A 12,822-nucleotide genomic window follows, 5' to 3' on the forward strand; every position below is an offset into this window, starting at 1 on the left:
AGTACAGTTAATGATAGGGGGGCAGTGGTGATGGGGCAGTGGTGATGCCCTGCTCCTACTGGGTATACCTGCTTACACTACAGTGGGATGAAAGATGTGTCTGGGGTATGTATATCAACATTGTTACTGCTGGTTCAAAAGCCTGTAGCTTGTCACCTGGCTACACCATGTCCTCTCTAAATCTTGGATTGCACTGCAGTGTCTGGGAGGGGGAACATGTAAAACACAAATGAAGAATGATTTGGCTTGGCCCATTTATGGAAAAGGAGTAGCTGGCAGGGGCTCTGTGTTTAATATCAGCCAGTAGGGTGGGATTTTTTTCAATTATGAAGAAAACTGAAGGCCCTACATAATAATAGGACCTAGAATTGTTTTAAATCACCGATATAAAGACAAACAGAGATGTACTCTTTGGTGAACACAACAGGCTCATTTTAATCACCTTTGCAGTAGTAACAATGGAGCACCCAATTTGACTGCATACCATTTGCAGTGAAATATTGACTTGGATGTTCTAAATAACAATCACTGTCCCTTTAGAGCTGTATTTGTTAATGTTTTGTTTGCTTATTCAATGAAAATACATTTATAAATTTTTTTATACATTTTGCTTAATTCTTTTCATAGTAATGATAGTACATAAAGGATGCAGTAATTCCCCACAGTATTTACACGAATTAAGCACTGTCGTGTCCAGTGGGTGTCCATTGTGTCAGAAAAAAGGTTCCAAAAGTGCATGGATGAAATTTGTGCTCTACATACAGTTCTTTTAATACTTTAGAGAGTGTCAATGAGTATTAGTTCATTGTAGCGAGCAGGTGCTTCCATGACAAATTTCATTATATTTTCCCAATTACTGGCTCAGTCGGGGAGTAGGTATATCAATGTGTTCAACTCCATAGTCCAGAATAAATTAACTTAAAACCTGATTTGTCTGAATTTTAAAACTGCTGGGGCTTACAATATTATAATTCTAAAAAATATTTCCATCTGGCTGCTTTTTATTTTGCGTAATAACGTGACCTTGATCTTTGCAAGCTAGACATTTTTGTCTGCATTCTTTTACCATTTTCTAGTGGCTTACATACTTTATACAAAGGCATTCATTGTATATTCTCTAATAATGATTGTTGAGGTTAGCCTGGTTAGAGACTTTTGGATAATATATTTTAGGCTAATAGGCTTATATTAAATAATCAAGCCACTGTTGAAAAGATTGTTAGACATAGACATTGTTAGCAGTTCCTTTTTTTTGCAATGAAACAAGATTCTCTTTTGAGCTCTTGCTACTTCCGTTTTACGTCTTCTAAAGAATGCTGTATCTGTGCTTACAAGGCAGTTCCTGGTTTATTGTCCCCAAGAGCAATGCTGATTTTTCACATATAACACGTCAGTATGACTCAGTATATCTGTAGATGACTCAAATTTGTGGTTTCCTTGTGTGACCCTGTCTTGTGACTAAGGCAAACCTTCATAGGGTCAAAAGCTGAAAGGTATACCCATCCATTTGTCATTGACGCATTATTGTGTAGTGAATAAAGTCCGCTAAAAATACATTATATTATATATAAAACTAGTGAACTGTTAGAGATGCCTGGTCACCAATATCCATGCTAGGTCATTGCAGGAAACATTGCTTTATCCCTTCCCAGGCCTTAGTGTTAGTCAGTAATCCAATCCAATCCAATTTCCACTTGCTTTTCTGAGGTTGGTATTCATATACCATACAAATCCTGTAAACTCTGGGGCACTCCAGCAAAAATGTACAGGTACCGCTGGATGTCTACTTCATAGTCATGTTTGGAGTTTGCTGATTTACAACACTTTGGGCGTTCATTTTTAAATTCAATTAAAATAATTCTTTACTTTTCAACTTTCATATCAACTCTGTCTTTTCTTTTTTTCTAAAACCACCGTTTTATATACCGTATATATATATATATATATATATGCTAAATATAAAATAACACAGCCATATTAAACTGCAAATCATTTAAAAACAGTGGTGGTTAGATGTGGTGTTGATTTCAGAAACATTTTGCCTCCTCGGAGTTAAACTAATGATATGTGTCTGTTATGTGTGGTATTGATATGACATATTAGATGTATTACTACATGTAATGTATTTTCTGGTCATACATATATATTTATTTTTTGTTTAAGGTGCTGGAGAAAATCTAGAAAATACAATGGCTGCTTTCAAATAGTGAGTATATTGTAAATTTTAAATACCAAATGTATATTATTTCTACAAAATGCATGTGCCTATTATGAAAATCTATTTTTCATACTTCTACTTCTAATCCACTTTTCGGAGCACCTGTGAAATCCTCACTCCAGTACATACACGTTACTTTCCAAAACTGATTGCCCCCTTCCCCCTTCCACACAGCTTTCTTCTCTGTATCTATTCCACAAGTAACATGCACACACAGCTTACTCCTCATATCCATGCCACCATTGGAGTTTGCTTCACACCGCTCCCTCTTTAGAGTTCACTCCACCAGAGAGATGCATTTCTATACACACACACACTTCACCCCCAAATAGTTGTGAATGTCATGGCCACACTATTGCGTAGCAAGTAGCATGCTAATAGCATTTGCATGATGCTGTATCATTAAAAGGGAATGGCGTGCCAGTGCACCTTACCACCAGACTTGCATTGCCACTTAACGTTCAGCACTGCACCTACATGCGTTGAACTGTTGGGATTTACACATGCAAAAAACCTTTGTTGTATGTGAGTGTTGTTTAAAATTATTATAATTATGGAGATAATAAAATGTTTTTCTCTAGTATCTTTTAGCTGTCTGTTCCTCTTATCCTTTTGATCGGTGGCAGTGTAAGAAGTGGGAAACTAATGTTATCCTAAAGCAGCTATTCAGCAGTAGGATCTCTGTATAGTGCTAGGGGGGCTTTCTTATTCCCAGCTGCACTTCACTCTTTTTTATTTGCCAACATCATGTTAATAAAATAGCAGAGAAAGCCTTAGGACAGATGAAATTACAGAGATTTTAAAGAAAATAATCCCTCTGTGCATAAGAACATGCAGTTATTTCCTTAGTAGATATACATAGTGATTTAACGGAAAATCTCCTGTGTATCCGCCTGCAAAGGATACATGCTAATAATACATTGTTAAATATTAACGGGGGTATGTTGATTAGAGGAACATCTGTCATATCATATTGAATAATGACTAATATATTTATTGTACAAAACTATTTAAATGTAGCGGAATACATTACTGTTTCATATATGTTGGTACAGTATATTTACCACTGATGTACACCCATGGATTGTTTACCCCACTGGAACATATTCTCGTACTGTGTGGTACATGGTTTGTGTGGAATAAAATTCAGGTAGAAATGAACATGATACATTTTAGACTTCCCTGAAGGAGCCCTATATTCAATGTTTTTAGGAACCCCAAAAGGGTAAATACATATGGCTATATGGACAGTGAGTACTAGTTCTAGTTGCATATCATCCCAATTTAGGCTTTTACTGTCAGAGGTCTTGCTCCCAATCCCTGTTGGACAAATGGTTGCCAAGCCCTGGAGCCATCACATGGAAAGAAAGTCACAAATACCCCCTATGGGTGTTTCTTTTAGCCCAAATGTAAATATGTTTAGCTACAGAATCATTAGGGCAATGTCACTCCCTCCAATGGAGATCCTTCCATGCCCAATAGACCCAGTTGGCATTTGAGTCCCAGGCAGGGTAAGTCTCTGCTAGTTGTGGGGTTTATGGCCATATCAGTGGATAGCTGGAAGCAACAATCCCCATATTTAGGAAGTGTCATGTGTTCCCATTGGTTTCATGCAATTCAAATTCTTGACATGGTTTATAGCTTGTTTGAATTTACCAATTCCTTCTTTTTGGACAAAGTGAGGACACGTCTCCTTTCTGGAATTTTGGTGCCATAGATTAAATGTTTATTTAAAAAAAAAAAAACATTACCAGTAAAAAAATATATAAAATATCTAACAAAAAACAATTGACCCAAAACTAATATAGTTTGGCTTGTTACCTGCACAATGGTGAACACTTTATAATTTATCAGAAAGCAAAGTATCCCCCTTTCCAGCCTAAGGTTAAAGTATTTACTGTGAAATGTATATTAAATTTAGGGGATAGCTATTCCCAAATAAATGGTTCTATTTATAAAACAGTGAATATGACATTCATCAAACATACTCTGGTATGACATTCTTCAAACATTCTCAGGTCAGATAGTGTGTACTGACCTGACTTGAAATTTTGATGAGGGTTTACTTTGCAAAAAAGTTTAATTTTTGCAGAAAAAGGGAAAGTTCATATATGAAATTGTTGTCACACTTGTGCTGAGTTTTAAAAACAGTGTTTTTGTGGGCTGGAAAGGGTCAGTGTCCTTTTTTTCTCCTTGGTATTGTCAATACAGCTCAAATATAATATGGCTACTGGCCCTGCTGTCACAGAAACAGTCTGCAGGGTGGTGAATTTGCTGGCATTAGCTAGTTTACATCTCAGCCCTCAAGGCCCAAAATGTCAAGGGTAATACAGTCACAATTCCATAACTTCTAGAGTTTGATTTAAATCAAATTGGCCTCTAATATAGTAGCAGCTTTGCCCTATTCTCAATTCCCTAAATCGATATGAAACTATATATATATATGCCCCATTTTTTTGTTGTAATATGGTCAGGCTTATCAGTCATCAAGCATTTCCAAGTGCTTTCTCCTGTGTAAGAGCCAGGTTCACAGGTTTGTCCCGCTTTGTCATCCCCTGGCTTATTTTGGAGCATAAAGGTTGTAGGTAGGTTTCTTGCACATCCACCAAGCCCAACCACCAATCTTTTGGTTTTTATGCCTCTGAATCAAGATTAGAATGACATTTTTAAAGTTTAAAAAAGGCTCTAAAATAAACAACTTTTCTTTATTATGTAGTATTATTATTGATTTCATTATTTTTTATCAAAAACATCTGAATAAAATAGGTATGTAGATGTACAAAGCAGCAACAATTGGGTTGCTTTTCTATTATGCATTGAGAAAATATTAAAGGCTGCCTCACATGACCCCTGTGTTTCAGGGGGTTTACAGATAAATATGCTAGTTAGAGGATGACACAGAGATCCCCTTTCCAGATTTAGAATCTCTACCTATCTTGTAGTTGAGTCTTACTTCTTACTACAAGGGGAGCCTTTATTCTCTTCTTTCTACAAGAGCCTGAAGTAAGTTCACCGCTTACCAAAGAGTAGGTAAACCGGGAAACTAAGGAACAGCAATCCTGCCACAAGCCAGGTAATTTATCTGTTCTGTTCTTGCAGATAATATAATAATATATACAGTATAGCATTACTACAACAAATGCTACATAGATCCCAAGGTAAAGGAAAAAGTAGACTTAGGTCTTTGTAGACACTGATGTTCAAGCGTCTACACCAACCCCTTTGTATAGTTCCAGTTCTTTTTAATATTTCATAATTAACTGTGTTTTCACTTTTCAGTGCTGTCAACCTGGGGACAGATATGTTGGAACTTGATTGCCATCTCACGAAAGATGAACAGGTTGTAGTGTCACACGATGGGAATTTAAAGAGGTCCACAGGTGTCAGTGTTAATATATCAGAGTTGGACTACTGTGTGAGTATCCTTTAATGTCTGCTTCAAGATCTCTATATATTGAAATGATAATTTTGTCTACTTTTTATACTAAAACCAATAATGCTCACCCCAGATGCAGTAACTAGACTTGTTTCAATAAGAGTGGGCCTGGTTGCACTGGCACAGTTACATATCCAAGCAACATATAGATATCAGCAAGCATTTTGCAGGGTGACTCACATAAATGCATTTGTCTGCACAAACCAAGTCAGTTTTAACTACCAATACATCAGTGAATTTCATGGCTTTATATATTTTCATAGCCATATGTCTTAATATAATGTTACAAGGGATAAAGGGTTTTTTTGAACTACTATTTAAGTACAACCCTACATTTACCTCCACTTCTAACCAATGAAATCAGATGTTCCAGATTAGAATAATCATTAGAACCTCCCCTTGAGTATGCAAATGAAACCTGATCTCACTTTGCTATTGACCTTTGTTGTGTAATTAATTATAAAATCAAATATGTTTTCTAAGACCCTCAGAAAGAAGCCTGCAAGTCCAATTTAGGAGTGAAAAGGCTGCCAAATTATTTTAATGAAATCATTTGTCTGTAACCAAAATAATGTACAAGTAGTGTATATTTAATCACCTGGGCGGTTAGCTCGCACCTGGTTCGGGGTAAGAAAACTTGCTACAATCATTTACCCCGAACCAGGTTCGGGGTAGCTAAAAATAGAAACACGTGTTACAGTGCAATCCAATTGTCATACAACACTGTATGACAATCGGATTACAACTGAAAAAAATACTTACCCTGTCCCCGCAGCTCCTCCGGACACGTCTTCTCTGTTCAGTCTTCTCCCGGTGTGTGCACTGACGATCTCTGGGGTTTCCTGGTGACGTCGCTGCATGCGTCGGTGGGGCGGGAGGCGGGGCGGGAAATTCAAATCACTTTGTATTGAACTCAATACAAAAAAGCTGTATTGAGTCCAATACAAAGAAATCTTTATATAATATATATAATTGTATTATATAAGCTACTGTACATTTACATTACATTATTATTAAATTTATAAAATTTTGGACATATTTCGGTGAGTTATGCGGTAATTCGGTGAATTATAAGTAATTATTGAGTAATTTGGTGAATTATAGCCTACAATCTAAAATAAATTTCCATGCAAAAAATTTAACGCTTTTTGCATGGAAGTACGGAAAGAATTAGAACACCCGGCGTTCGCGTACGCGTCCCTCTGTGATTTCTGATGATGTCAGTGCATACGCCTGTCGATGGGGGTCGTAGCAGGAAATTCAAATATTTTGTATTGGATTCAATACAAAGTCCTATATCCAATCCAATCCAAAATATTACAAAATATATTTATGTGGTTTTGTCTATGTGTATGTGACGTTGGACTCTGTTTTAAAATGTACCACACTAGGGAGGTGTTTTAGAAAAATATATTACTATACAGTATACCGAATTATTGCATTTTCAGTATTTTTTATTTATTTATGCATTCTTGTTTATGCTGATTTTTGTGTTTTTTAGTTTCAAACTTTATTATATTCAGGATATCTACTAGACCCTTGTTCAGACATATTTCTGTAAGTTACAGGTCTACAATTTAAAAAAAAAATTTTTTCATGAAAAACAGTATACCGCTTTTGGTACAGAAATCTAGACATCAGTGAAACGCCCAGGTGGTTAAATCACAGACTGTGGCTATAGATGCCACCACTAGGATGAAATTTGTTTCACCAGATGGTTTAATCTAGAAATCCCTTTGGTATACAAGCATTGTCTATGCTCACAGAAGCAAATATTCAACTGGAACATCACTTTTGAGGCTTCTTTTCTTCTTACCTTTTATCCGAATTAACATATTGTTCCATCCCAAGAATATAAACCTTTGTAGTTCTATGATGGGTCTCACTATCCCCTGAGGAAGCCCATAAGGCAAAACGCATCAGGACATGAAACCAATCTCACTACGCAGTACATTTTCTTTACTTTTTTCTTTTTAGGACCTACTGTCACTAGCATTTTTAGGAGAAGCATAATTAGTCTTGCACCCTTTTTTCTCCCACAAAAATTGATGGGGCAAGGACAAATCTATATTTGTACTTTGTAACTGTCTACTAGGTGTTTTTTTGGAATTATTTCTGTATAATACATACTTGCACATGCACATATAAATACTTGGTTAATAAATAGTTGGTTGCCAAAACCTCAGCTATCTTTTCCCCTTATTTCTTATGGTTTAGCAAATGTGAAGCCAAGAGCTGACCAATTGATTCTAAAAGTAGTCTCCGAGAATGCCAAAAATTACCGCAGGATCCCAGGGTTACTCTTACAACAGTTGGAGTCAGGTGCATGCATCTACAAAAAGAAAGGGAGCACTATACTTACTGTACCTATTTTTTTAATTAAATTTAATTTATAATTTTTTTAATTAAATTATAATTATATCTTTTAATATTTTTGTTGAATACATTTTTGCTTAGTTGAGTATGTTTGTTTGTTTTTTTTCACATGTTTCTAATCAGTTATACAAGCTTAGTTCTCTTTTTGAGTACATATGTGATATTTGCTTGCCTAATTATGTTGAAAGAGTCAGTCATTTCCATAGGGTGTGTTTTTCACATGACTGTTTGTGCTGTGTAATGGGAAGACTTTGCTGATTGTGTTTTTAGATACATGTACATGGTTTCAGTAATTGCTGGGAGTTGGTATAGGCTGCTGAATTAATTATGGTATCAAATATTTCTCTCCTTTTTCTAATTAATACTTAGCCTATATTATTTATTGCATAACTTATTATTTTCAGTGACTCCCAAGGATGTGGAAAATGTTAAGTGAAAGCTTTCATCACTGCTGTGTTTCTAGTTAGGTTTAGCCTGCTCCGATTGTGTCATCATGCAGTCGTAATTTTAAGCCATTTAACAAATTGGATTTCGTTAAATGCTGGATTTACCTTGATGCCCAGTTAAAGTCCTGATGGATGCTAAAACGTAACCCTGGCAAGCAAAGAACATTTTCATGTGTTTGTGTAGAATAAAATGTTTTGTGTACTAATTGCAAGGAACCTTAGATTGGCCATTACATTTAGTACAGAGCTGTTCAACTCCAGTCCTCAGGGCCACAGACAGGCCAGGGGTTACATTTGATGGGTCGTTTTCTGACTCTTTGTAAGAATCACATTACTAAATTTACTGCTGCCTATCAGATAAATAATAAAAATGTGCAGATCCCTTCCATTGAGGAATGCGGTTAGATAGCCCTGCTTTATAGGGTGCTTGGATATGCGAACACCTACTCTTGCCCACTGCTTTTTGGATTGGCTGGACGGCTGAAGCCCACCCTCTGGGAGTTGCTGTGTCTGGGAGGGGAGGATCTGAGTTGCAAGTGTTAGGATTTGGCTCATTCAGTGTATGTAAAGGAAGTTTTTGCCAGGCTTATAAAGCTTGTGCATCATAAAGTAACTGCATGTGGGACTTGTTTAGAACGTTTGGGACTGTTGTGTAGACAGAAGCCTTGGACACGAGTCACTGCAATTTAATTAAAGTTTACACAGACGCTTCATTTGATGCTGTTAAGCAAATTTTAAAATAGAGCACTATGGACAGCTCAATTTACCAAATGATTACTCTCTGATGCCACATCCCTAGTATAGAGATATGTAAATGATAGAGTAAGTATTTTTGAGGGGTTTTTAAGGCAAATAGTCAACCAGATCTCACTTATATCCTAAATATATTAAAAACACAAATTTATTTAAATTTACAATAAAAAAACTTTTTGTAAAAACATTACATGGGTTTTGATGACTCCACAATATTTGGTACGGATACATATGCATGCTAACTGTTCAACGCGTTTCACAGAACAAAGTCCGCTTCATCAGGAACAAAATCGCCTAAAACAGCATAATATTTAACAATTATACACATTGTGATTCAATATTATACATCAAAAAATACATAAAGAGTCACATTCATTTTTTAGGTTATGTGACTCACTGGTGGAAAGTGCCTAGATATATATATGGCGATTCTTAATTAAATTGTTCAATCCGTTAACAAGGATCATAGCATGGCGAGGGGAGGATCCTAATAATATATAAAAGTAGTAATAATGACATTTCATACTCGTTTTAATCTGTATTACACCAAGTATTTTTATACCAAATTATGAACTCATTAACCCAGTATTTTGACTAATCCCATTCCTATACCTTTTTAAAACATTAGCATTCGTAATATAATGCCAGTAATAACTAGACCAATCAAGGAATCATCTAATTAGATTCAGGTTGTCGAATAATTCCTTCCTTCTTTCCAAAGCCCTATATTTCACATCCATACTTTTAAGATAATAAAAACATACACATTTGTCTTAGTGCTGGATTATTTTTTGCCCGGATTGTCCAAAAGGTAAAATATCCTTATTACAACTCCCTTTTCCCCAGAGTAATTAAGGCTTGCATAATTACCATTTAGCATCTCATCTCAAAATGAATTAGGCCGTGTACACACGTGCAATAATAGTCGTTGGAAAGGATCTTTCATGATCCTTTCCAACGACTATTCTTGCACAATGCATGAACGAGTGCTATACATACAGCACTGTTCTGCTCTATGCAGAGGGGAACGGGGGGCGGCAGAGCGGCACCATGCTGAGCGCTCTCCCTCTTCCCTTGCATTAGGATCATTGGTCGTCCATCGTCCGTGGATCCCCCAGGACGGTCGTTCGGACGATGGACCACTGGCGCTGTACACACGCCAGATTCTCACCCGATATCAGCCCTGAGCCGATTATCGGGTATAGATAGAGCATAGATTTTCCTTGATGTTCACAAAAGTCGAACAGTTGGTGGTGAAAGGTTAATTGCCCCAATTGTCTAAAAGATAAAATATCCTTATTAGCACTCCCCTCCTCCCCAGGGTTATTGAAACTCTGAATTTCAGCATCTTACCTCAGGGTGGATAGAGATAATCCTCCACTGTTTAGAGTCCTAGTCAAATATTGTAGCTTAGGTATGCAGAGTTTCAGTCCCCAGTTCCTCTCCTTGCAAGTTTATCTCTATAAAAGCAAATTTTATACTTTAGGAGTTTTGTTGTGGAAGAAACAGACCCAAGTATTGGCCCACAACAATCTGTCATATCTGTGTTTAAAAACTAATTAGTTACTTTGATAAATAATGCCCTTTAATTTTCCTAATGGGTATACATCCATAAAGGTTTCAGACTAGGTACATTTACATGTATTGTATGTAATATTGTACAAGGTGTAGATATGGCAGACAGTTTGTTAGCAGAATATGTTAAAAATAAAAGAAATCATTTTTTTTTAGCATTTTAATAGCTTGAATTTCTATTGCATTCTATCTAAATAATATGATTATTGGTATGCTTAGCTCAGGAAAAAGGAAATGGAAATATTCATCCATAAATAAACTGCCCATATAAACAATTATGTTATTTTAGATTTCTCAGATTTAAACTTCTATCATAACTGTATAAAGATTTTCACCCTAAATGGAAATTTATCAAAAAAAGGTTTATCTTGGGACTACATATGGAAACATTTTTGAAAATAAACTTTAAATATAAAAAGGACCTTTTGATAAGAACACTCCTAAATATTCTTCATTCAATTTCCAGTGTTACAGGAGAGCCTCCTAAATATTCTAATACAAGGATACCGGTCTCCCAGCTCTGTCTAATAGTTATTATTGAGTCAATGGGCCTGATTTATTAAATCTCTTCAAGACTGGAGAAGATAGACTATAATTAGAGAACCTGGATGATCAAACCTGGAATGGATTTTCTTAAAAATCACTTGCTTTTAGTTGGCAAATGTTTTCAATTCAGGGCCAGATACATTCCAGGTTTGTTTGATCACCCAGGTTCTCCCATGGTAGCCTATCTTCTCCAGTCTTGCAGAGCTTTGATACATTAAGCTCAGTGTATACCTAAGGGGGACCAGTAATGTTTTTTGGAGATTATGGATTTTATTTGGTCTTTCGACCAATACTTTGTATTGAACAAAAAGAGTTTGCACAAGACTACCATTTTGTGTGATAATATATGTATGAAGTGACATTTAACAGTATTGGTTGTGTATGGCCACATAGGCATAATTTTTTTGTTTAGGTCTGACCTGTAAATATGAAATAATTTATGGCAGTAAAGGTTTTGGTATGGTAAAAATGTGAAGCAGATATTTAGATCTTGCTCCAAGCCCTGGGTTACATGTTGTTGTCTGCATTGTACAAAGTACACAGGCAAAGTGTCATAAACCCATGCTTACACTCCAGGACTGGGATTATAGTTCTCAAAATGCTTCATAACTAGTATATATAAATATATGGTTATGTTTATTTACTGCTCTCATAGACATGTTCTCAACTTAAATTCAATGGAGCCATAAACCAGTGCAGTGAGTTGGAACTTCAGTACTGTACCTCCTGTGCAAACACAGGCACAATACAATGGGGCAAACATTTGTGATTTGATGTGCTCTCCACAGTGTCAGTGGAGAATTGATAACAAAGTTTAGTGAACAACTAATAGCCCTGGATGTATTTAGATATCCCCTCCTCTTCAGACTTGTTTAGTAGGTTGATATTACAACAAGTTAACAAATTTTCTAAGTCCAAAGCCTTGGTGAGCTTTCCCTTGTAAACTTGTAGTACAGTCCTTTCATGGGGCATAGAATGGTTTAATATGGCTGACAGTGTTACAGTTTGATACTGGTGATCAAAACTTCCCAAAATCCAATATTGCCTTACACACAATCTCTATTGGAGTTACCAAAATATGTAATATGGGAAAAACCTAAGCAATAAATTCAATTTGTATTACATAATTGATGGTGGATTAAAAGTGAAGATCAAAAGATTATACATCCTAAAACTCCCCCACCCAGCTGTACCCAGACCCTAAAACCCCATAGGCTGGATTTTATGGGGGTAAGATTTTAAGACCCAGCAATAACCTGATGCGTAGATTGTCTGTCTTCTTTACTTAGTAGTGTTTTCCTCTGCCCCTTTTAGCTGTGCACACCACCAGGCTGTCATTGAACCTCTGTTTAGGGAAAATATTTACACCACAGTGATTTACAAAACATGAGGCACTCGGATACTGGGTCACAATAAAAGGGCACTGGAAAGTTTGGGCATATTAGCAAGGAAAAATGGAGCATAATGGGGGG

At 36.2% G+C, this 12,822-nt stretch overlaps 1 protein-coding gene across 1 annotated transcript in view; it reads left to right on the top strand.

Moving 5' to 3' along the window:
• GDPD1 (glycerophosphodiester phosphodiesterase domain containing 1) overlaps positions 1-12,822 on the top strand; it is a 42,740-nt gene that overhangs the window by 13,946 nt on the left and 15,972 nt on the right. Inside the window, exons 2-3 of the mRNA XM_072428481.1 lie at positions 2,164-2,206; positions 5,498-5,633. Of these exons, the coding sequence (XP_072284582.1) occupies positions 2,164-2,206; positions 5,498-5,633 (179 nt within the window). The remainder of the gene's footprint in view (positions 1-2,163; positions 2,207-5,497; positions 5,634-12,822) is intronic.

The sequence above is a fragment of the Pyxicephalus adspersus genome, chromosome 1 (genome assembly GCF_032062135.1).
Source record: "Pyxicephalus adspersus chromosome 1, UCB_Pads_2.0, whole genome shotgun sequence".
NCBI classification, from domain to species: domain Eukaryota; kingdom Metazoa; phylum Chordata; class Amphibia; order Anura; family Pyxicephalidae; genus Pyxicephalus; species Pyxicephalus adspersus.